This window comes from Protopterus annectens, chromosome 6.part1 (assembly GCF_019279795.1).
Source record: "Protopterus annectens isolate FY-2018-M chromosome 6.part1, PAN1.0, whole genome shotgun sequence".
Lineage (NCBI taxonomy): Eukaryota > Metazoa > Chordata > Ceratodontiformes > Protopteridae > Protopterus > Protopterus annectens.
This window is the reverse complement of record NC_056738.1, coordinates 69,475,518-69,501,875: the sequence shown is the minus strand read 5'-3', so window position 1 is coordinate 69,501,875 and position 26,358 is coordinate 69,475,518. Positions and strand designations below refer to the sequence as shown.

At 40.7% G+C, this 26,358-nt stretch overlaps 1 protein-coding gene across 1 annotated transcript in view; it reads right to left on the bottom strand.

Moving 5' to 3' along the window:
• PHGDH (phosphoglycerate dehydrogenase) overlaps window positions 1-26,358 on the bottom strand; it is a 376,392-nt gene that overhangs the window by 252,919 nt on the left and 97,115 nt on the right. Inside the window, exons 3-4 of the mRNA XM_044075497.1 lie at window positions 2,324-2,389; window positions 85-139 (exon numbers count right to left, since the gene is read on the bottom strand). Of these exons, the coding sequence (XP_043931432.1) occupies window positions 85-139; window positions 2,324-2,389 (121 nt within the window). The remainder of the gene's footprint in view (window positions 1-84; window positions 140-2,323; window positions 2,390-26,358) is intronic.

The following is a 26,358-nucleotide window of genomic DNA, read 5'->3' as shown; positions in this document are numbered from 1 at the left end:
TATTAAAAAAAAAAAAAAAAGAAATTTACAGCATGTACCTCCCGTTCACTCTGCTGATTGCTCATCTACTATAAAAAGGCATACCTTTTTCCTGTCCCAATTGCCTGCCTTTAAAGAAGCTACAGCCTGGGGGATTTGCCTAGAAAAAAGAATGAGAAAGACTTTATACTGCAGGTTGCATAACATTCTATAGTATTAAAACAGCAGTACCTGGAATTTTACAAACTGCATGTTAAAATCTTTTTAAATTAACAGGATATATGTGGAAATTATCAAAGATTAAAAGCATCAAAAGTACAGGTTTACTTCTAAATGACCACACTCTTCATTAGACAAAAATGTATTATAAACTATCTCACTGAGGTTCCAAACCTTTGTACGTGACCTATACTGTCATATTGAACAGTTAAAATATTCATTTCTGTATGGACCTGGGAAGCAAGAAGCAGGCTATGGACAATTAATGCAAAATGTGCAACTATCTTCCCTAGAGAAAACAAATTAGTCATTGTACCATAGGAATGTGTTCACAGTGCATAGCACCAACAGCTTTCATTGCATGCATTTTTTTCCCCACATATGCTAAACTGCAAAATTACAATGTCAGTACTACATAAACATGAGGCAAACTAGACAACCTCAAACAACCCTCTATAAGGGATTATTTTTGTAGCAAGGAATTTTTCACATATAGTGAGGAAAATTTAAAACTGTCTCCTAGGGCTGGGACCATGCCAGTCGCAGATTGGGAAATAAAGTAAAAACAGTACAGCCAGGCAGCTAATGGGCAACTGGGGGGTGGAGCACACAAATACAGGTAAAACAATACATTTTCAATAACAAGGGCAGATACAGCAATGAGGTTTGAAAGCTTTAGCTAAGTGTAATGTGCACACACACACACACACACACACACACACACACACACACACACACACAAAGCCCTTTATGACCAACACAAAGTTGGGCATTAGAAAAAAACTGAAATGCCCAAGAATAAATAATGATACATCATACTTTACTTTAGAGTCTTGATAAATCAATGGGACTAAGAAAAGGAAATGACATTTAATCTAACAGTACTTATTGTGACTATAGACACGAGTGATCAAGACTTGAGTGCCTCTCCATAAGCGCTTAAAGAAAAACATAGGCTATGGTATCAGGGACTGAGCTTTAAAGCTAAAAGTATGTTGAGAAGGAATTGTGAAGAGAGGCAATTTCTAGCTACAGTGAAATATATAATGGAAACAAGGGCAGGGGGAACTTTTGGAATAAAATTGATAACACAAGCATGTCAAGCTGGGCTACAATTAAGGAATTACTCAGTGAAGCCAGTTAGGCAGAGCTAGGAAAAATGTTCAACAACCAGATTTCAGATGCTGAATGGTCCCACATATATAGTAACCCTAAATATGTGACCAAGTCAACCACATGTTGGAGGAGTAGAAAGGCAATCCGGGGGAGACTGGGATCATATTTTGGGACTGTCAGGAACTCCAGAACAATTTCAAAGATTGATTAATGACACACCAGAACAACCTGCATCACAAGAAGGGATGATGGTATTGGGTTAGGGGAGCTTACCCTAAGCATATAAAAGCACTGATGTCACTTAATATTAGTGGCAAAGAAAATGATCACTAGGAAGTGACAGAGTAGATCCACCGAATAAATCACATACTCAGATTAAACAAGGAAGGGGAAACAGAGGGAAATCTATGATAAATAAATGGTCTACATGAGAAACAACTCTATTTAAAATTCCTTCAATGGGCTCTTAGAGCAGTGTTTGACTTTTGTTTCCTTAAACACGCTCAATTTTAATAGTTTAAGTTTATGGTTGGGGTGGTTCTTAGAATTTTCCAAAGGTCTGCGATTCAATGTCATTTTTGTGAAAATTGTGACATTCTAGTCGACAAACTTTTATAGCTGATACTGTTGATGTTAGAAACTAAGAATTACACTTAGAACTTCAAAAATGGCAAGTAATGTTAAGACCCACTCTGCTTCTAAGATTTGTATTGGCACATGGCATATTACATACGAGAACTCTGTGTTATGTTAAATGGCTATCTGGATTATTCTAAAATAATCCTTAGTTAAAAAAATAAATAAATAAAAGAAAAACTTCTCTCCTGGTCCATCTTATTTGTACTCTATTATAAGAATGTAGGATACAGCCAATTAATGCAGCTGGCTAATAAAAGCTGACATAAGATAAAAACTTCAGTTAACAGCTTAAGCATACAATGCTGGGAATTTCAAGGTTTATTTTAAAAGCAATCAAAATTAATTTTAATAAAAGATGATGTCTACTGACCTAGAAAGGCACACGATCATCCCACAAGTCAACTCTGCAGCACTAACTGTATTACCTGCCGGGGTGCTAGAAGAAAAACAAAACAAAAAAGGCTCAAGTTACTTCAAGCAAATGTAAAAGTGTCAACAATGAAGAGATGCTAGAAGCTCACATTACTACAAATGCATTATGTTTTAGTTTTTATAAGTTTCACCATGCAAACCTTCTGTTCAAAAAAGTGCACACAAAAAGAAACATTGCATATATTGATGCAACACTCCTTATTGAAACAGTTTCATGTACCACTATCTTTCAATAATCACGCATATGATTAGTACGCACCCAAGTAGACGAGATGTAAACTCAATAGTAGAGAATAAGGGGGAAAAAGATCAAAGTAAGATAGGATCACTACCTGCATTTAATCAGATATACAAGAATCACAAAAAGAAATGTAACCTCTAATGTCCAGTTCTGTTAAAGGAAACTTGTAGAAAACAGTGGTGCAGCAGTAGCGTTGTCACCTCAGAGCAAGAGGCTCTCCGGTTCAATTCTCGGCTGGAGTGCTTTTTGTGTGGAGTCTGCATGTCCTTCTGCGTGTGTGGGTTTTCTCTGGGTACTCCGGTTTCTTCCCACGTTACAAAGACATGCATCTGAAGCATTTCTCCCAGGGTGTCCGCTGAGAATTGGCTTTGTTCCAAGTCAGACTTTCCCAGTCAATAAATGTTAAATAAAACAGCTATTCAACAAATGAGCAAGGGATCGGTAAACATGTATTCTAACCATTTCAAATCGATCTGTGAAGTTAGCCTTGCATGGTAGTCTACAAATTTCCATTCCATTTTTGTGTCTCCTCAGACTATCATGATCAGATGTGTACACGCCCTATACCAGTGTGCATCATAACATCACAAACCACATTAATAGCATGCCTAACTCTTAAGCACATTAATTTTTTTCCAGGAATGATCAAGCTTAATTCCTATAAGTAAAAAAAAAGAAGACAACATCTACTCTCGATTAAGTAATACATACAAGCATACATTTTCCAGAGTTATAAGGAACCTCTAAATATTACAGATGACTGAAAAACTGGTCAAGCAAAAGGAACAAAGTAGGAGGTATAACACCATCAGCTGTGTCCAACACCTTCCATTTGAGGTCATAATTTGACTACATCTCCAGCAGTAACTGCACCACGATGGAAGGAACATAAAGACAAATGATCAAAAGGCTGTCTGAAACAAGTACTAAAGCTCCTTGAATTGCAATGTAGATAATTATTCTTACTTAAAAATTAAACCAAGGAAACCAAGGACTAAGTGGCTATGAGATAGATGGCTCCAATGGAAACATTTTTGAAGCAAACATTACTCTGGAGTAGTGGCATTCTTGATCAGTATTTTCCAAGAAGTCAGCTGTCTGGCGGTAAAATATCACACAGCTGACAATCTAGATGGAAAGGGATTTCTTGGTGAATGCCAGCCCTTTACTAATTACAGCAAATGAAGTAAAACAACCATTTGGTCTTCCTATATTAATGCACCAATTTCAAATAAAATGTAAGCCAGCAACACCCATATAACGCTTAAGGGAAGTGCTGTTTCTACCATGATTTCTACCCCTGTGGAGAAAGCAGGGAGATTAATGGAATAGTTCTGGAACAACGTAAAATCTCTTAAGAAATGTGGGCTGGCCAAAGGAAAAAGCGATCCTTGTTAATGACCAGATGCAGTTCCCCAAATATAAGGGCCTGCACGCTACATAAAAGGTATTTGCCAATACACAAAAGTCAACATCACCAAGCATGCAGGTTTGACTGGGGGATAGGCAAGTCAGTCTGTCATGAAGTTCAAATCCCACAGTAAAGATCACTGTTAAAGGTAGGCAAGTATGTAGCACTCTTTACAGAATATTTGATAAGTCCAAGGTCACACTTTTGACCTCCACAAAGGCAAGAGGGAGGGACATTGCTGACACAAGCTATAACAACTGAGTCACAACTTATCGTCTTGACAATATGTAAACGAACTGTGGTGGCAGAGAGAAATGCAGAATTTTTCCCACTTGACAGAAAATCTGCCTGGAGGAAGGCTTCCAAGCAGCTTCAATCACTTCTGGAAGGTTTACTGGGATCAACAACAAGCGTACCTAGCAGGAGCCAGGACCTGTTATGGCACCAGCTGTTACCACAACTAATTGAAGAAGCCCCATAGCTAATAGAGGATGTATTCCTGTACTGACATGAAACTAAGAATTTGAAACCACATTTTTCTTAGTTACCATCACAGATTGAACATGATTAGTCTGGTCTTTCTCATGGCATGTGGAATCAGCAGGAATGGATAGATATACAGAAAACTCCCCTACCAAAGAATGTTGAAAGCATCCACAGCAAATTCCATCTGCCCTGATGTACTGAGTAGGACAGAGTGAACACAGCCTTCTCCAGAATGGTAAACTAGTTGATCTCCAGAGTATCTAACTCCAAGCCTAAAAGACTTCATGGACAAAGAGCTACTGAATCCAGAGATCCATGGACAAAGAGCTACTGAATCCACAGATCCAAGTAAGGACTGTAAGAACAGCTCGAAATGCTACCTAGCATGTTAATTTCCCAAGAGACAGATGACTCCACCCTTAGTCTAATATTAAATGACATCTTTTCCTTTCAAAAGGGTTACAACTTTTATTTTATTTTGCTGTTTACTGGGTTTCTTCAACTGGGTTTAATCAAAGAACCCTTTTCAGTAGAATCATGGGGAGAAAAGCTCAAACATATTACAAACATTTTTAAACAGAAATCAAGTAATATACATTAATACAAATCTAGTAATATGCAGTAGCAATTACATATACCTTTGCTAACTGGAATTCATTCTTATTACATAAAGGAAACGTATTACAGTATAAAACATACTTATGCATTTATTAGATGTTGAACACGAGCATTTGAAGAGCTGCATTAGTGTGTTTTCAAATAATTAACAGATCTTGTGGTTAGCAATTAGAAATTCATAGAAATGGAAGTGAAAGAAGGAACTCGGTAAGGCAGAAAATGCTAATATTGTAGTTAAAATAAGGTTCAGACATATATGACTAACAAAGCTTATACTACAAGTATAGGAGTGTGGTGGTGAGACGTATTACAAAACTACGCATATGGCTGGGAGATCATAGTAAAATTATTCATGTATTAGTGACAGCTGGTTGTGCCACCTACGACTCTTGAGTGCACAGAAATGGTTTGACGTTAAGGCAAGCTGAAGATAACAGCGACATTTATCCTGGAGATTTTCATGAGCAGATTCATTGAATTGATAGGTGAAGTTTGTTGCATTTTAAATGGGTTTACATTCTGAATGTATTTCAGTGGTAATGGGATGTGGTTCCATAGTTTAACTACACTATTTGAATACAGTCCCCTGCAGTATTAGATGATTTGGTTATAGCGATATGCTCTTTTTCTCTAGAGACTCTCTTGGAGGAGTAGTGTATTAAGATGTTACGGGCTGGGCAATTTTCTGGCTTGTAGAAAAGTCTGTGTATTGTAATTAACTGAGAAAGTGCTAGCTGATATAGGAGTTCTAACCATTTTAATTCTGACTGGTAGGGCACTGGTATGTTCTATTGTTGTAGTTTACAGCAAATTTGGCTATTTTATTACATCACTGCTTAAGTTTGGACAACTGTGAGACGAAGGTTCGTGAAGATTGGGGCAGCACAGAGTAGAGATGGCAGTAAGAAAGTAGACGCTACTCATCTTCTGGACGTGTCAGTGAGTTAGTTTTTAGTTGGTAAAATGTACCTAGTTTTTTGATGATTATTGTTTCCTTTTTAAATTAAGTGCACCCTTGTGTATTTAGGTACCACATGATGCATTGGTTGGCAGACAGATTCAATAGAGGCTCCGGAAGCAACTTTCCCTCAAATGCCTTGAATGCCAGATTACTGCCTACACCTTCAGTTGGTTGTGTGGATGCCCTTCCTTGTGGAGGATGTGAAAGACGAGACACATACCTTGAACAATTTCAGAGCACAGCTGAGCATTCCACCCTGCCAGTGAAACTCCATCATCAGAACCTGCACAGGTTCAACTGCAAAAAAATGTCAGACCCATAAGGAAATGAATGGGGACTGTTCACCATCCCAGAATCTAGCATCAAGCTTTCACACCACAAGAAAATTCATGAGTGATGAATGTAATGTGTGGCACTGTAATGCAGTCATCTGTGGTACTGATGAATGTATTTCTATATGCATTTAACATGTAAAATTTTTATTTTCTGTTGGAGCTTTTCTCCTCGGGCCTCCGCTGAAAATTAGGCATTTGTGGCCCAGTCAGACAAACCCGGTCAACAAATATAAAACAAATAATAAAAATAAATGTGCACATGGAGGTTGTACAACCACTGATACATCAGTGTACTGCAACACCCACATCCTTCGGACACTGAGCCCAGGAGAGGGTTCTAAGACTGCTCTTCCAGCAAGTCCATAGTCAAAATGCCAGATTCATGATCTCATAAGCCTTGCCACTGGCAAAAATGACCAACATTGAAGGTAACCTCTGAAAAGGCATGAAAGAAGACTTCTCCCCATTTGTAGTTACTCCTAGGACAACACCCAGAGAGTAGCCACTCCAACTGCATTATCAGTGAGTCCCCTGGCAAGCTACTAGGAGCATTTTGTCCAGAAAGGTAGAACATGGGGATTCATGCAATGCAATTGATCGAAACCCACATAAATCCTGTAAAAAAAGGTAACAAAAAAAAAATCAAAACTATAAAACCCCATAGAAGCAATGCAGTTAAAAAGTGGACTTGTTAAAACATACATCCCACATTATCCTTACTATAGTACCTCCACAGTCACACAACTGCAGAAAAAGTGCAGAGACAACCTGCTTCAAATCTCTGTTATACTTCCATCTGCGGAATCCTGTTCTCAAAACAAAATAAATACCACTGCAAATACAATTTACAATACACTAAAATACCTCATCCTCAAAATCAGACAAACACAAACTGATATGGCAGTGTAAGAAAACTCTTGCTTGACTTAATCACCACTGCAAAAATGCATTTTAATCCAAATGTCACACTCAAATAACATGCTCCTGTGAACATATGAAAATAGTGAGGCACTAATGTACAAAACAGCATCCATGTCCAATACAGCCATTCGGGACTTGACCACATGGAGAGTCACCATTCAGAACTGGATGTTATTCACGAAGGCTCCTGAGGTTCAGAATTAGTATGGAAATACTCTAGCCCATTACTACCCAAAAGGGCAACAGAAGAAGCCTTGTTGTCATTCTTATGGTGGGAGATAAGTTATTCCTACTTTGAGGGGTAGACTCTGATCTTTTTTACGAGATCTGTAGAGACAGCCCAATCTCTTAACAGAAATCCTTCAAAATGAACAAAAGTAAACAAAGCTGCACTAGACCACATGGAAGCTATAGTGTCGCAGCCACTTCTTCCTTGTGACCAGACATGGGAATGAAAGCTTCTCAGCTATTTGACCTAAGTATAAGCCATGAAACTGGAACCACCTGAACAGTTAAGGGTTCCAAATTCTAATCTATCACAGCAGTAAACTCTTCACTCAGCCCATGGCTTTGTACCCTTTAAATGTCAGCTAAGTGAAAAATCACTCCAATATACACAAGTCCAGTTCTAGACAAAGGAAATTTCATAAGAAGGTTGGTCTGAAGATGTCAGGTCAAGGACTCTCTCCACTCAGCTGGGAGAGGAGGTTATAGACAGCATCCACATGCTTGAGGTTACAGTCTGGGACGGGTGCTTTCAGGCTGAAAGAATGTCATCCTTGATGTGAAGAGAGTCTCTATGTAAAAGTGATTTATGCTTCTTTTGCGGCATCCACAGATAGACATTTCTGGAGAGAAGGAATGAAAGCCATATGTTTGGTCATAAACTTAAACCTTATCCATAGACGGCAGCTTCCTGGGCGAGGGCTAGATTGTGAAGAAGAGTCATCTCTAGCTTTTCAGACAATAATTTCTACGTTCTCACACTACTCAGTCCCCTACCTATCACCTGCTGCAAAGACGAACTCATGAACAGGTATGCTTGACAATAAGCGCTCAATAGCTACATATTAGATCTGGCAATAAAGATCTGGTCACACTTGTGAAAGGCTTCACAGGAACATGAGAAATCTCTGTGTTCTGTGCTGTTATGAGTTCATACTCCCCAACAGCATATTTCCTTACTCAGGATTCCATGTTTACAGTCAAGTTCTGACCACAAACTGTGACTTTGGAAGATCTAGTGGAATCTCTCCTTCAACCAAAATCAATACCAACTACTTCACCTGGGGGAGGGGGGCTTCAGGAGGTGAGCTTTCTGTACCATGTCAGGGTGACTCCAGGAGTGGACTTCAGAAGGCAGGGTGAACCACCTCTAACCCTAGGGTAGTATCCATTCTGAAAACCACTGCATCCGAGTTGTTTTTTTATCACAATGTTGGCATTCAAACTGGAAACTCTTATGTTTATACGAATACGCTCTCTGCAGTGTGAAGAACTTTATCCCCAACAGCTGCCAGCATCTTCCCCTCTTGCTCACTCTTCTGCAGCTCTTCTTTTAGTTATGGCCCCAATAACAAAAAGCCATTGTGTAAGGAGAGTTGGCAAAAGGATGCCTTGAAGACCACTGTAAATTAACAATGCCTGAAAAATGCAAGGCCTCTCACAGTGACGGCTGACCTGGTAGTGTGCTGCGCTCCACCTGCAGCACAATGCAAAAGCCACATGGACAGGGTGGAAAAAATACACGGAGATAATTGGCAACTGGGAAGTCAGTTTATTGTACAATTACCCATGGGGCAACTTGTTCAGCCTCTCTGTCTTCTCTGCAATATAATGGTGAAACCATATACACGTGTTGGGTAAATAATGGCCCGAATCTTAAAGGCTGCTGAACAGTAACCATGTTTCCTAAATTAAACTAAAGCCAAAAAAAATATCTTTGTTGGGTGGAGGTTGGTGGATCACTGGTCTCTCTTATGAGGGCTCCTTTTTAAAGGTTGTAGTTTCCATAATAGTGGCAGCGCAAGGCGCCTTACTCCAACATTGCTGTTCCTTGGAAGGCTGAAGGATCTTGTCTGGTCTCCTTGAAATGAGTTCAGGCTCTCTCCAAGCCCTCTGCAAGACTAAAGAAACCAAGCAGTTCACAGTGAATGGGGAACTGCCCAAAATGTTGGAAGGGAAAATGTTGGAAGGGCACAGCAGAAAGCTTCTTGCAGGCCATCTTCTTCAGAAGATACTGGGCTGTTGGGGCCAAAAAACCCTCTGAAGCATAAGTTCATGGATCTCCCCAAATCAGAGTTTCAGTTGGGAACATGGGGGAGGCCTCCCCCTCATCAAAATCTGTGTCCACAGTAGAGGAAACCACAGAGGAGTCCAAATGCTTCCTCTTACATCTCCCCTTTCCAGGCATACTTGCATTAATACTTGAATTAATGCCAGATACCACCCTGCTCTTGCTAAGGGTTCATAGTCTTCTGTCTCTCAAGGGTGCTGATGATGGGACCAAAGTCTCAAGCAGACAGACTGCCACTGAGTACAGCTGACACCACAGTTGACTTTTCTGGGGTATCTTCCAACAAGGATTAATACCACTCCAAGTCCTGTATCTTGCAACTGACAGACTTGGTACATCATAGTTGACAGTTCTAAGACTTTGATGACATGGTGGTTGGTAACAAAGGGATCTGAATAGCTCCAGGTATGGAGGTCATCAGCATCAAAAAGGCTTTGATGCCATAGCCTCAAAGGCCAACACAGCTGGCATCAACAGGTGTACCAAGGGTATCAGTGCCAAAATCAGTGCTAAATGTCCAGCATCAAGGACTTAAGACTCTAGTGATCGTTGGCAACAAAATCATGGGTGCCAAACTCACCAGTTTGGAGTGAGAAGTTGTGGGGAAGCATAAAGGTTAATGCTGGTACCAAAAATATAGGTGCTGTCACCAGCACAGTGTAAGAGGTCAGTGTCAAAACAAACTCACAACACCATAATAGGACCCAGGAAAATAGTAAATTAAGCACAGGGAAACCGACCTGTTTTTGCCACTCTTGAGATGGAGGGTGAAAGGAGGACACCAATTTGAAGATGACCTTTTATCAGCACCCTAATATTCTCCCGGTCAACTAGTAGACAGCAGCTAGGAGACGACCTAGAGGACCTGACTCAGGAAATCAAAGTCTGCCTGGACTCCTATCTATATAGCTTAACTTCAACTTTAAGTATCTGGTAATAGGCACTTTTCCATTTAGAAGGGCAGAATAATAAATAGAATGCACACCAACAAAATATGTATAGAATACTGATAAAATATAAAATGTTTAAGAATATTGTAAAAAGTCAGTGCTGAAAGAATAGCAAAGAAAACTCAAATAGTCAGCAGAATTATCGACTGAAGGATAATTCAATCAGATAACTGGTTTTAAGGAATTGTTGAAGACCTAGTGAATAGTTCACGTTCAGAAGAAAAACTACTCAAGCATTTCCTGGGTGAATCAGATACAATGGATATCTCTAAACAAGAAACTCCCTGGGTATACCCAGGATCACTGCACTCACTTTTTCAAGCTTCTTCTGGAGGGGTGGGGTGGGGTGGGGGGTCCACTCTACCACTTTTGATGGAAAACCCTATCAGAGTCCTTAGAAATATGACCTTCAAATTTTGTTTTATTCCCCTCTTTCTTTAAGTTGAGCAGTGCTAAGAGCCTTCAGAAGAAAAACTACTCAAGCATTTCCTGGGTGAATCAGATACAATGGATATCTCTAAACAAGAAACTCCCTGGGTATACCCAGGATCACTGCACTCACTTTTTCAAGCTTCTTCTGGAGGGGTGGGGTGGGGTGGGGGGTCCACTCTACCACTTTTGATGGAAAACCCTATCAGAGTCCTTAGAAATATGACCTTCAAATTTTGTTTTATTCCCCTCTTTCTTTGAGGTGAGCAGTGCTAAGAGCCAGAAGTCTCTTCAGACTCACTTATGTTTGCATGTCTGCAGGGTCATGGAGATAAATTTCTCATGTATGATGCATGGGGCACCTAGGTACTCTACCCTCACGTACACAAAAAGTGTGCGTTTGTTCAGAAAAGGGGGATTTTAGTGACCAAATTTATCGGATTTTCTAAATCCAGAATCTTTAACATTATCCATCTTACCAAAACAACAAAGCCAATAGTTTAACACACACAATCACAGTTGCAGACAAATGGTCTGAAATTGGTAGCAGACACAAATAGAATAAAAGCAGTCCTATCGAATGTCAGCATAGTCTGAAAAATACTTCAAATTTTCAAAATAAAAAAACTAAAATGTCAAAAACACTAGTTCAAAAACAGTGAATTCAAAATGGTGGAGGAAGCACAGCAGCAGAAAACTGATGCCAACTACTAGCAAAATTAACCCAAAAGCAACTGAAGAAAAAATGTTTAGAGTCTTAAAGGTGTTGAACAAATGCTGTTACTGCCAGTCCTGTGGTTGAAGTGGCTGGACTTCATGTAAGATACAAAGGCAATACTCCATAGTTATGTATGGGTCTGAAGGCATTAGAGGCGCTGAATTCAGCTACAAATGGAATGCTTTCATTTTGATGAAACTAAGTTTCTGTAACTACACAGATATGTACGTTTAAAGAGAAATCACAAGTTGGGCTGTCTTTTTGTTTAGAATCCAAGCACTGAAGAGAGACACCTTAATATAATACAAATTAGACTTTATTAACTTTGAATATATAGGAAACAAGACTCTGCCTAAAAAGATACCAAAGGGACCGTAAATGTTAACCACTATGAGAAGCAATGCTGGAAGAGATGCAAACTAATCCTGGCAAAGCAGGAGCCCCACTGACAGACTTCTCCTATGGTGACACTGCTGGATCTCCTACCAGTGGCACCAGCAATTCAGTCAATTTCTGAAGCCAGTCATTTTTATCTCTGAATTACATTATCATTCTTGGTGATGGCTTTCCAAGCCTTGGATACATGCATAGCAAGTTGCATTATTTCTTTCTGCTTGTCTCTCCAAGTAGACCACTTAAGTTTATTTACCTCACATGAGCTACCACCAAATCACACCTTTGATCAATGCACTACCATGGATGAATATAGGTTTTTATGGACCTTATGGGCTTAGGTTCAAAGTTCTGATAGCGTCTGGGAGTCGTATGTGAACTGGATGCACTAGTGGGTTGTGTACTGCAACACAACTTAAATACTGAGTTTTCTTAAAAGGTGCTTTGACCGGGAGCATGGGTACGGATTTCTTAGCCACCTCAGCACAAGTCAGAAGGATGATATTGTGGAATCCACTGCAAGTGTGTGGTTTTCAGAGTGTGGACTGCACTGACAGATCAGCCTCCAGTCTGAATAAGTATCTGCATCTCTCAAAGATTACGTCATGAATAGATACCCACAATGGGTTATTGGTAAGCAAGAGGCAGCTATTGCATTGTCACAAAGTACCAAGTGCAAGTAGGCTGTCACACAGGAGGCAAGATTAGACTGTAATCCCTGACAGACTAGGGAGGGTGAAAAACACAAGGTAATAACTGGGACTGATATTAAACCTAACAGAACAAAAGTGTTTTAGTAGCAATATAAATAGCAATGGTCACCAAGTGGTATGCAACGGCTGATAAAGTGCAGTAGAACGATTCAAGCTTTAGGTTAGTCAGAGCAGTTCCATCAACATGATTCAATTAATTAACCAGCAGGAATACAATCAAAAAAATTGAAACAGCACAAGATTATAGGATTTGCAAAAAGTGCAGTCTGCCAAAATTAAAGAAATTTAGTAGCAATACAAATGGTGATAAAACAACAGCGTTCAAGTAAGACAGTAGCAATATGAAAACAATAAGTATGAAAAATATAAGTAGTGTCACTTGCTCTAAAGTAGCACACCTGCCTTCGGTGCTGGAACCCCAAGTTTATGAATTAATTTGCCAATACTAACACTGCAGTGTACCATAAGGGGTAGGGGTGCACTCCTGAGTGAGCCATCTTTCAAATGGAGCATTAAACAGAGGTCCCATTTGCCAGAGTTTGTGATAGTTCAGAAGGATGTAAAAGATACCACGGTATGTATCCTGAACAGCAGGGGCTTTATGGATACATCAAAAACAGCCAGCACACAAAATGAGGAGAAGTAAGACTTTTAATAAGTGTCCACAGTCACAGACCGGTTTCAGCCAAAGGCCTTTTTCAATATAAATATACAACTGTGGTTAATTAGCCTATTTATATGCACATGCAAAACCTAAAACACCCATCAGCATGAACCAACATAAAAAAAATAACATAAAAATTATAAATGATCATTCAGACCAGGCAGGAATAATCCACCCAGTCTAACTATCCAGGCCTTTTCTTTTTTATTTAATACATCATGCCAACCAGTCTTGGAATGAACAAGTGCATACAGCGAGCTTAACAACCCAGTCACTACTACAATTTGCAAGTGTACTTATTTGAAAAATATGGAGCCCCGTATTTTTCAAATAAATACACTTGCAAATTGTAGCAGTGACTAGGCTGTTTATCTCACTGTATGCACTTGTTCAGCATTTTATATAGATCAAACTTTTAGACCCATGAAGTTACACATTTCCAAACATCTTAGTAATGTTAGAAATAAAGTTCTTACTAATGCATTATATAAACATACCATTGGTCATGTTACTGCCAAATTTCAATTTATTATAACTGATAAAGTGTGTGGTCCTAAGTATTCCAAGGCTGGTTGGCATGATGTGTAAGTCTTACTTCTCATTTTGTGTGCTGGCTGTTTTTTTGACATTTGTACTGTCTTGTTTGAGCTGTTGCAGTTGCCGTCCGAGTGGAAGATCTAGTTGTTGGATCCGCTTTATGGACATATCCAATTATTCTACATATACACAGCATTATACCAATACCATAAAATCAATTATATTATGCAAGTATAGAACTTACATAACCAAAAAGAAGAGAGAAAACCTAAATAAACAATACACCAAGACAAAAGCCAAGTAGCACCCAGTCAACAAGGAGACTGAAAAAGTTTCCAGATTCACTCAAAAAAGGTTGGAACTCCAAAACACTCAGAAAATAATTTATTTTTTAAAGTTAAGCACTTCTGTCCCAGTCCCATTAACATGTAGGGACTTCATTAGAACTGATAAAAATAAATAATTTTCTGAAAGTTTTGGAGTTATGACGTTTGAGTGACTCTGGAAGCTTTATCAGTCGCCTTGTTGACTGGGTGTTACTTGGATAAAACTTACATACACATACAAAACATGTCAATTATCTTCTCCACCACTCCATAGCCATCTTGTCATTTTATGCATCATCTCATCGCTATCCAACATTTGTCAAACCTGTTGGTCCATATCAGCACTCAATACTTTATCCATCCTGTCTCACTGTTGTGATATACTCAGAATATAAATCATGAACTATTATTTCAATATTCATGTAATCTTATCTAAATTCTGTACTTTTTAAACCTCTTGAATTATATCACATTCTAATAAAATAGGTAAACAGTGCTTCTTCCACTTAACAAAAGTTACAAATTCTTTCATTTATCTGATTATATTTAATTTGACCTTTTTTACAAGTATTTCTTTAACAGTCTCCACAAAAGGTCTTAATTCTTACAAAAGATAAAAACTATTTGACTGTTCAAATATTTGCCGTTTCTCCTTTGACAGCATGCTTTTATTTTGATCACGTTCCATAATTTAGCACAGTAAGTTCTTTTAATATCTTCATACCATTTTTTTGTTTGTACTTGAATAGGTACATAGGTAAGTACTAGGCTAGTTGCACTTGTGAGCTATTTTAGATTTAGCCAATTTCCTTTTCAAGAGTGAAAATCAAACTATGCACCATGTGTTTGTGAAGTAAACACCTTAACCATTACACCAACCCCCACCCAATACATTAAAGTGCATTTCCATATCTTAAAGTATTTTGCTATCCATTTTTCCCACTTCCATACTCTTCAAAAACTCAATGTAGTTTCCCCCCAAAAATAAGTAAAGTACAGTTGTGTACACCTACCATAAATGTAGATGTTAAGAGTGTCTTCACTGTTGCAGTCATGACTGTAGGGTTCTCCCCTGCCAGCAGGCAGCCCTCGGTCGGCCAGAATCCCAAAGTCTGGGTCCGGCGTCGGCTGTTCAACCATGCTCCCTGACGTCAGAGCGCCAGGAGTACAAAGCTGACAGCCGATGCCATCTTCTCCAGTTTTTCTTGCCCCAGATGTCAGGAGTCCCAAAAATGAAAAAGGTCCCATAACCTTTGCAAATACACCTCAGAAGAATGGTGAAAAAGGAAATACACAACAGTAAAAATAAGAGGATACAGGAGGGAGGGAAACCCAGACTGCAACAGTGAAGACACTCGAACATCTACATTTATGGTAGGTGTACACAACTGTACTATGTTCATCGTGTTTCACTGTTGCAGTCATGACTGTAGGGTAGAATCCCATAGCTGAAAGAAAGGGAGGTGGTCATAAAGAGGAAGGGGCGGCTAAAAGGCCCTGCAAGACTGCAGAGGCAAAGCCTGCCCTAGACTTAGAGTAGAGAGGTAGATTGTAGTGCTTAGAAAATGTATGCACTAAACTCCAAGTTGCAGCTTCCAAAATGTCCTTGGTAGGAACTCCCCTGAGGGAGGCCGCAGAAGTGGCAGCAGCTCTGGTGGAATGAGTCTGTATACTCCCTGGGATTTGCTTTCCATGGTGAGAATAACAAAATCTGATTCCATGAGCAATCCATTTAGAAATGGTCTGTTATGAAATGGCTTTACCTTGGGAACTTGAAGCATAAGAAACAAACAATTGTTCTGATTTTCGGATGTCCTTGGTTCTGTTCAGGTAAAAACGTAGCTGTCTGTGTACATCCAAGAAATGTAAGATCCTTTCCCCTTTATTTTGAGGAGTGGGGAAAAAGGTTGGCAAGTGTATAGTTTGATTTAAAGCCACTTTGGAAACCACCTTAGGCATGAAGGTAGGATTAGTCCTCAAAGATACCCTGTCTTGATGAAAAATAATATAAGGTTCCACAGCCATAAGAGCTTGTAACTCAGAAACTCTCCTGGCAGAGGTTAGGGCCAACAGGATGGCTGTCTTCCAAGATAAAAACTTGATGTCAGAAGAGGCAGCAGGCTCAAAAGGAGGCAAGGTTAGTTTTTCCAAAACATAGTTGAGATCCCAAGCAGGAATAGGAGGAGATCTAGGAGGTCTTAAGTTCTTAGCTCCTCTGAGAAATTGTTGCATGAGCTGGTGGGAAAAGATGGGAGGGTCTGTATTATAATAAGCAGAAATAGCAGAGGCATGTATCTTAATGGAAGAGAGAGAGAGAGACCCTTATGTAAGAGATCTGTCAAGTAAAGTAAAACTAAAGTAATGTTAGGGGGAAGAGGATCAGAATCCTGAGCCTGCACCTAGGAACAAAATCTTTTCCATTTTCCTGCATAAGATTTTCTAGTGCTAGGACGTCTGGCTTCTAAAATGACATCCATAACCTGCTTGGGCAGTAAAGAAGAAATCAAAGGCCCTGGATTAACCAGGCCACCAGGCTGAGAGTTCTGACATGAGAGTGTAGAACCTGACCCTGATGTTGGGACAGAAGGTTCGGAGACTGAGGTAAAACCCAAGGGGGCTCCAGGCATAGGTTTTTTAGAGTTTGATACCAAAACTGCCGAGGCCAATTTGGAGCTAGCAAGATTATCATCTTGGGCTTGTCCCGTTTTATCTTCAATAAAACCCGTGGAAGAAGAGGAAGAGGTGGAAAGGCATATCCAGAGAGGTTCCTCCAACTGAATGACAGGGCATCCACTTTCCAAGCTTCTCTGTGGAAAGTCCTGGTGCAAAAACTCTGTAGTTGATGATTGAGATGGGATGCAAAGAGGTCTATGTGAGGACATCCCCAGACTGCTGTTATCATCCTGAATATTTTGGTGTCCAGCATCCACTCGTGTGGATCCGAAAGACTTCTGCTCAGACTGTCTTCCAGGAAGTTTTGTTTTCCTGGTAGAAACTGAGCTTGAAGATCCAGATTGCAAGATAGAGCTGTGTCCCATAGATCCATGGCTAGTCTGCAAAGGGGGTAGGAATGAGATCCCCCTTGCTTGTTTATGTACCACATAACTGTGGTGTTGTCTGTCCGTATTAACAGTTGTCCTGGTTGTAAAAGATTCCTGAAGGCCAATAGAGCTTTCTGAATGGCTAACATTTCCTTTAAATTGATATGCAGGTGCTTCTGATCCTTTGTCCAAAGGCCCTGCAAACAATTGCCCTGAAAATGGGCTCCCCAAGCATAATCCGAGGCATCCGTGGTTAGAATCTGAGAGGCAGGAGGCAGACGGAAGGGCTTCCCTTTGTTTAGAGCACATGCCCTGGACCACCAAAGAAATTCCTTTTGAAGGCATGGAAGGACGGAGATCAATATGTCTAAACTGTGGCAATGCTGAGACCATACACTTTTTAGGTACCACTGTATTTTCCTCATGTGTAGTCTTGCACATGGTACGAGAAGGATGCAGGAGGCCATGTAACCCAAAGCCTGCAGGAATTTCCTTGAAGATAGAAGAGTTAAAGTTGCCAAGGTTCTGATAGTTGAAGCCAGCTGTAACTGTTTTTCGGATGTCAGAAATGCCATCCGGGATGTGGTGTTTAGAGGTGCACCCAGAAAAGTTATCCATTGTGATGGTGTCAAATTTGACTTTGTACAGAACCTCCTCAAGTTCCTGGGATTCTCTGTAAACAAATTCTAGATGCTGGAGTAAGACATCCTTGCTGTCTGCCTGAATTAGACAATCGTCCAGATAAGGGTAAATTTGAATTCCCTTGAGTCTGCAGTAAGCTACTACTGGAGCCAGGCATTTGGTGAAGACCCTGGGTGCAGTAGATAATCCAAAGGGCAGCACAGAGAATTGAAAGTGCCTCGATCCGGCTTTGAACCGGAGGTATTTTCTGCGATCCTGCCTGATGGGAATGTGTAAATATGCCTCCTTTAAATCCAAAGTTACCATCCATGCATTTTTGGACAGCATTGGAAGTAGCTGCTGTAGAGTAAGCATCTTGAATTTTGGAATCTCTAGAAAGGTGTTCAAGACCGACAGATCCAGAATGGGTCTCCATGAGTTTTGCTTCATCAGATTTGGACTTCAGAGGCCTGTCTTTATCCTTGCGACGTTTGTGAACTCCGGTAGCTGGGACCGTATCCGACGACATTTTGTAGTTAAATCGCCTACCGAAGTAATGAAAAGCAAAATTGTACCTTCGCTTAATTGTACGTTGATTGAATCTAGCACAAAACCGACAACTAGCTACGTCGTGGTCAAGGCCCAAGCAAGGAATACAGTAAGAATGAAAATCCTTATGGAGGTATTTGCTTCCCACATGAAATACAATTATTAACTTTTTCTGACATCGGAGTGGAGCAAGAAAAAAGTTTCCCCCAATGGGGTACTTAGCTTTGAGTGGAGAAGAAAAGTCTTTGGACCGAAATATATCAGTAAAATTCGTCAGGAGTCAGCCGACCAGTACTTGCGAACTGCTATCACCGTACGGCAAGAAAGACTGGAGAAGATGGCGTTGGCTGTCAGCTTTGTACTCCTGGCACTCTGACGTCAGGGAGCATGGTTGAACAGCCAACGCCGGACCCAGACTTTGGGATTCTGGCCGACCAAGGGCTGCCTGCCGGCAGGGGAGAACCCTACAGTCATGACTGCAACAGTGAAACACGATGAACATCTAGTTTATTTCCATTTACAATAATGCACACTACCCAGAACAGATGTAATGAAGCTAAATGAACAACTGGATTTTTCAAACCCAAACCTCCATTTTTTTGATAGTATAACAGACCTTGTTTATGAGATTTAGTTTTGACACTCATTCCTCAAAAAACATTTCCCACAGGCCTTCTTCCATACTAAAATCGGGAAACAATATACAATACCAATATAATCTAGTTGCCTAATTATGTAAGAACATGTCAGCTGAAGTGTATTCCAACTATTTACAAGTCTATAAACTTCCTTAAATTAATCCTTACATGTCATATCAACAAGTTCCCTTTCTTTTACCAAACTTCACACCCATAAAGTACAGTTGTGTACACTTACCATAAATGAAGAGTATATTCACTGTTGCAGTCATTACATTTGGGTAATCCTGCTAGCAGGTTGCCCTCAGCCAGCCTGAATTCCAAAGTCTTGGTCCTGTGTTGGCTGCTGTCGCCCCTTCCCTGACGTCAGGTCGTCAGGGGTATAAAAGAAGCGGCAGATGCCATTTTCTTCAGTTTTTCTTGCCCCAGATATCAGATGCCCCTTAAAAGGGTAGCCAAATTATATATATATATATATATATATATATATATAAATATAAATATATATATATATATATATATATATATATATATATATATATATATATAAATATAACAGTAAATGCACCAATATAAATTTTACTTTCATCTATAAGCAAATACATCACATAGGTTGTATAAATCAGAGATAGGATCCGTAGAAAAAAGGGGGATGGTGGGTGAGTAACCTGGACTGCAACAGTGAATACACTCGAACATCTACATTTATGGTACGTGTACACAACTGTACTATGTTCTTCGTGTTTCACTAATGCAGTCATTACATTTGGGTAGAGTCCCAAAGCTATGGTTGGGAGGCTAGAGCTAAACAGCATTAGGAGCGGCTATGCGTCCCTGCAGAGCTGCAGTGGCAAAGCCTGCTCTGGATTTAGAGTAAAATGACAGATGGTAATGCTTTGTAAAGGTGTGCACTGAACTCCAAGTAGCAGCCTCTAAAATGTCTCTGATTGGAACTCCCCTGAGAAAAGCTGCTGAAGTGGCTGCAGCTCTGGTGGAATGTAGCCTAGTGCCCTTAGGCACTGGCTTGCCATGGTGTGAATAGCATAAACGAATGCAGTGGCCTATCCACTTTGAGATAGTCTGATTTGAGATAGCCTTTCCTTGTGATCCTGTAGCATATGCCACTAGTAATTGCTCTGTCTTCCTGAAAGCTCTGGTCCTGTCCAAGTAGAATCTAAGCTGTCTGTGTACATCTAAAGAGTACAGAATTCTCTCCCCCTTGTTCTGTGGATTTGAATAAAAAGTTGGCAGATGAATAGTTTGGTTAAGAGCCACACTGGACACCACTTTAGGCATAAATGTTGGGTTTGTTCTCAGAGAGACCCTGTCTGGATAAAAAATGATAAAAGGCTCCACAGCCATGAGTGCCTGTAGCTCTGAAACTCGTCTTGCAGAAATAATTGCTAGGAGCAGAGCGGTTTTCCAAGATAAAAACGTTATATCAACAGTAGCAGCTGGCTCAAAAGGAGGCAGGGTGAGCTTTTCCAAGACATAGTTGAGGTCCCATGCAGGTATTGGTGATCTCCTTGGAAGCCTTAAATTTTTGGCTCCTCTGAGGTACTGCTTTAATAAAGGGTGAGAAAAAATTGGTGGCTCTGTATTGTAAAGAGCCGAAATAGCAGAGGCATGAATTTTAACTGATGAAAAGGATAGTCCTTTGTCTAGCATCTCAGTTCAGTACTGTAAAATCGGAGGAATATTTGGTACAGTTGTATCAGTTCTTAGTGCCTGGTTCCAAACACAGAATCTCTTCCATTTTCCAGCATGACTTTCTTGTACTAGGCCTTCTAGCTTCCAGAATGACATCCATCACAACTTTGCTGAGAGGAGTTTTTTGTAGGACTACATTATCCTCCATGCTGCCAGGTTTAATCTCCTGAGTTGGCTGTGCAGGATCCGATTGTTTTTCTGGGACAGTAGACGAGGTAATTGAGGTAAGGTCCAAGCTGGGTAACGAGACAAGTTCCTTAGGATTGGATACCAGTATTGGCGGGGCCAGTCTGGGGCAATCAGTATCATTTTTGGTTTCTCCTGTCTGACCTTTAGGAGTACCTTGGGGAGGAGAGGCAGTGGAGAGAAGGCATATACAGGCAGGTTTTTCCAGCTGAAAGATAGTCCATTTTCCATGCTTGTATGTGATAAGTCCTTGTGCATAATCTTTTTAGTTGGTAGTTGTGAAGGGAGGCAAATAGATCCATGTCCGGGTATCTCCGTTTCCTTGTTATCATGCTGAAGACTTGTGGATCCACACTCGTGGGGATCCAGGAGGTTTCTGCTTAGTTCGTCTGCCAGAGTATTTTCTTTTCCTGGCAGGAATTGTGCCTGCAAATGTACTTGGTAAGTCAAAGCTGTGTCCCATAATGCCATGGCTAGTCTGCAAAGGGGGTAAGAATGTGTGCCCCCCTGCTTGTTTATATACCACATGACCGTGGTGTTGTCTGTTTTTATCAGCAGTTGTCCCAGATGAAGTAGGTCCTTGAAGGCCGTCAGGGCATTTTGAACAGCTAGCATCTCTTTTTGATTGATCTGTAGATGCATTTGGTTTGAGGTCCATGTGCCCTGAATGCATCTTCCTGCCAAGTGGTCTCCCCAGGCATAATCTGATGCATCCGTTGTTAGTGTCTGCCTGGCTGGGGGTAATGTGAATGGCTGTCCCTTGTTCTGGTGACAAGTCTTTGTCCACCATCGAAACTCCTGTTGCAGGCAGGGAATGAGAGTAATCATTCTTTCCAGGCTGTGGCAATGTTGAGTCCAAACATTTTTAGGTACCATTGAAGTTTCCTCATATGCAGTCTTGCATATGGAATTAGTTGGATGCATGAAGCCCAAAACCTGCAGAATTTTTCTTGCAGATAACTGGGCCTTTGTTGCCAACATTGTGAAATAGGCAGTCAGTTGCCTTTGTTTGTCTGGCATGAGATAAACCATCTGGGCAGTTGTATTCAAGCTTGCACCCAGGAATGTTTTATCTTGAGAGGGTACTAGTTTTGATTTATTTTCATAGACTGTGTACCCTAGGCATGTTAGTAGTCTTTTCACAAATGCCAGATGTTGAAGAAGAATGTCCTTGTTCTCTGCTTGAATTAGACAGTCGTCCAAGTAAGGGTATATTTGTATTCCTCTGTCTGCAGAATGCAATTACTGGTACCAGGCACTTTGTAAAGACCCTGGGCGCAGTAGATAAACCAAAGGACAGTGCAGAGAATTGGTAATGTATTGAACCAGCCTTGAATCTGAGGTGTCTTCTGCACGATTGTCTGATTGGAACATGCAGGTATGCCTCTTTTAGGTCTAAAGTTACAAGCCAAGCGCTCTTGCCTAGCATGGGCAGAAGCTGCTGCAAAGTCAACATTTTGAATTTTGGAATACCCAGGAATGTGTTCAGAATAGATAGCTCCAGTATTGGCCTCCAGGCCTTGTCCTTTCTGGGTACCACGAACAGTCTTGAGTAAAATCCTTGTCCCCGCTCTTGCTCTGGTACTTGCTGAATGGCCCCCATGTCCAGGAGGGATGAAATTTGTTTTTGTGTCTCTACCCATTGATTTTTTGGCAGATCTGGCCAGCCGTTTGTCTTTGGCAGAGTATGGAAATGGAATTTGTAGCCTTGTGACACTATACTTAGAACCCATTTGTCCTGGGTTATAATGTGCCAGTTTTGAGCAAAAAGTCCTAATTTTCCCCTTAAGGGTGCTGCCAGAAGATAAGTGTTTGGTGCAGGCAGGGGAAAAGTCATTGGGACTGTTTCCTGTATTTTTGTGCTTCATCTTCTCCAGATTTGGAGGTAGAAGCACCCCATTGTTTTGACCTATAAGAGCCTTGCGCCTGGGATCTGCCCCTTTGAGGCCTGTCTGACACAGGAAAGGACCAATTTTTTGTAGGCCAGTGTCTGCTAAACCTAGGTGGCTGTACTTGTATAAACTCTAACAGTTTGCATAGATTTAGCTTTGTCTTCCATTTTAACACCTCTTCTGCCTTAGCACCAAGCAAAGTATCATGCTGTAAAGGTGCATCTAGTAACTTAACCTTAACATGATCAGGCAGATTTTGTTCCTTTAACCAAGCATGCCTCCTAATTACAGAACCCGTAACTGCGGCCCTTTAGGAGGCCTCCAAAGAATCAAAACCACATTGCAAAGTATGCTTTCCATCTTGTTCAGCTGCATGCAATAAATCCTGCATTTCCTTGTTTTCAGCACATTCAGAATTTAACATCATTTTCTGTTTAAGCAAATCCATGAGATGTTGCTGATACTTGAGCATATGAAACTGACAGTTTAAGGCCCTTATAGCCAAAGTTGCAGATGTGTAAACCTTTTTTACCCATCTATCCAGTGCCATTGAATCCCTGTCAGAGGGGGTTGGTTTTTTGCTGTAGAGGCCTTAACTCCCTTGGGACCCTGTGAAATAGTTTCTGGGTCAGCAGCGGGGATTTAAAAAGAAATGTGGAACCCTGTAATATCTGTCAGGCTTAACAGGAACTGGAGGTAAGGTGTCAGGGGTCAAACTAGACTTCGAAAACACATCTACAATGTCTAACACAGGGGGAATGGCTAGATGCCTGTGCAGTGGAAGTAAAAGGAAATCCCTGAGCCTCTTTTTTGATTCTGAAAAATCTTGGCTTTCCCAGTGAAAATGCTCACTGATGGTATGCAAGTTTTCCCTAAAGGAATAATCCTCAGGAGGGGATGCTGAAGGTATAGATTCTTCAGCATCATAATCCTCATAGGGGGGGTAAAGATTATCCCTTATCAGAAGAGTAATCAGAAGAAACAGAAACCTGATCTGAAGATTCATAGTCACTCTCTTGCCTAGGCCACTTATCAGGAGGGGGATGGGAACCCCTGATCAAGGTAATCAGGTCTTCGGCCATCTTGATCATCTGTTTTTTTGGGCATAGAGGCCTGTGCATGTGGCTCTTGAGTTTCTTTGCTTTAGAAGCTGCTTTAGTCTTTGAAGCTGAAGTCATTTTAATGTAAAGATGTTGTGGTCCGAATACACCCTCAGAAGCCGGTACCTGCTCAGCAGCTCCGGACACATCTGAGGGATTAGCATCTGAGGCTCCAATACTTTGAGTACCCAGCAGCATGGCCGGCTCCACATGGGAGTTAGTAGCGGCCTGCGACTCTAAAGTAGCGGGTGTCCGGTACTGCGAAAGTGCCTCACTGAGAACCAGCGATGGGCTTAGGAGAAGCTTCGTCGTCGGTTTTGGACCTCGGTTGTTTTTCTTTATCCTTTTCTTTGCGTTTTTTGTAAACTCCGGTAGTCGGACTGCTATCAGACGACATTTTAGGATAATTAAACCTGCTACCAAAATACTTAAAAGCAAAAGAATACCGATGCTTAATAGTGCGTTGGTTAAATCTAGCACAAAACTGACAACCAGAAACGTTGTGATCAGGGCCTAGGCAAGGAATACAGTAAGAATGAAAATCCTTATGAGGTATTTTCTTTCCACAAGTAATACAATTATTAACTTTTTCTGACATCGGTCTGGAGCAAGAAAAAAAGTTCCCCAATGGGGTACTTAGCTTTAATGAAGACTTTGATTCTGAAACTCAAACACGAAAATTTCAGGAGTCGGCCGACCGGCACTTGCAAAATGCTTCCGCTTCGGGCATCGGACGGCAAGAAAGACTGAAGAAAAAGGCATCGGCCGCTTCTTTTATACCCCTGACGACCTGACGTCAGGGAAGGGGTGACAGCAGCCGACGCAGGACCCAAGACTTTGGAATTCAGGCCGGCTGAGGGCAACCTGCCAGCAGGATTACCCAAATGTAATGACTGCAACAGTGAAACACGAAGAACATCACTTATTTCTATCTCAGAAAAATACCCACCATCCACACATACTACTTGCAAAACCCTTACTTTTTACTCAGTATCATCCTCACATTACTTTTCTTTATCCACACATTACCTAGGCACCAATAACTAGATGTACACAATCCATAAAAATAGCCATTTTAACATCTTATTTAACTTCCCACGGTGCTTCTCAAACCCGACCCTTAACCTTTATACTTTTGAGTAACAGTATTCATAACCAGCACAAAAGTCCACTAAGGAGACTCCATGGCTTTACCCTACTTTCTATGCTTACAGTTTCACCAACTACCAATTAACCATACCTTTGTTAGAACCACATGCATTTATTCTAATAAGCTAACTAATCCTTCTTCCAAATCATATTCCCTCAATATTTTCCACATACTGTCACTATCATATCATAATGTAAGCTTTTTCTAAGTCATAAACCATCATATATTCATCTTCCCCCCCTTTATACAATCATTTCTCTGATTTCTGAACAAAGTAAACAATTCCCTTATTCTTATCCCCATTAAAGCACTTATTCCTTCATCTACCACATAATTCAATATTTTTGCCATCATCTGCTGGAATTTTTTCAAAAAATATAATTACTGTTACTTACTGCCAGTGGTTACAAATCTCCCTTTTTTTTTAAAAACATCTCCTACAGCTGACCATCAGTGGACCCTAATGCCTTCCCTCAATTTCTAGACCTACTGTCCCTTCTAGGCCTCCTCCAGGGGTTCGGGCTCCTAGGCAGAAAGACATTTCCCTGTGTTATATTTGATTGGGGAAACATGGCTGAAGAGACTTTCAGCTGCAGAGAAATATGTCTGTTGCTAATTCCATGTGGGCAAAAAGAAGAATGCGGTGCCATTCTACAACTTCAATAACCAAATGCACAGGGGGAAAACAATATCCATGGCGTCCAAGGCAACATCAGACAGCAGGCAGTATGGCAGGCATGAGCAGCAAGGTAGCCAGTGAGCAAATCAGTGGCAGTAAAATGCAGTACACATTGGGCAGTGCCTTTATAACTGGTGTGTGGGGACCACTACCCCCTTCATAGTGTCTAGTGAACATTACCTAAAATGCATACTGGAACATAAATGTGACTGAAGCAGCACGCAGAATTTCCTTCATGCTGTCTCGCATTTTAAATGTTATAGTTACATAAGCATGTACTATACTCTAAGCACAACACTCATTACTTCTTCTGCCCAGAAGCACTTGCTTATTAAAGCTGTGGTCAAGGCACTGCGTGCCACTCTTTGCACACTGGAGAATCTGCAACAACCATATTTCACTGCAGCT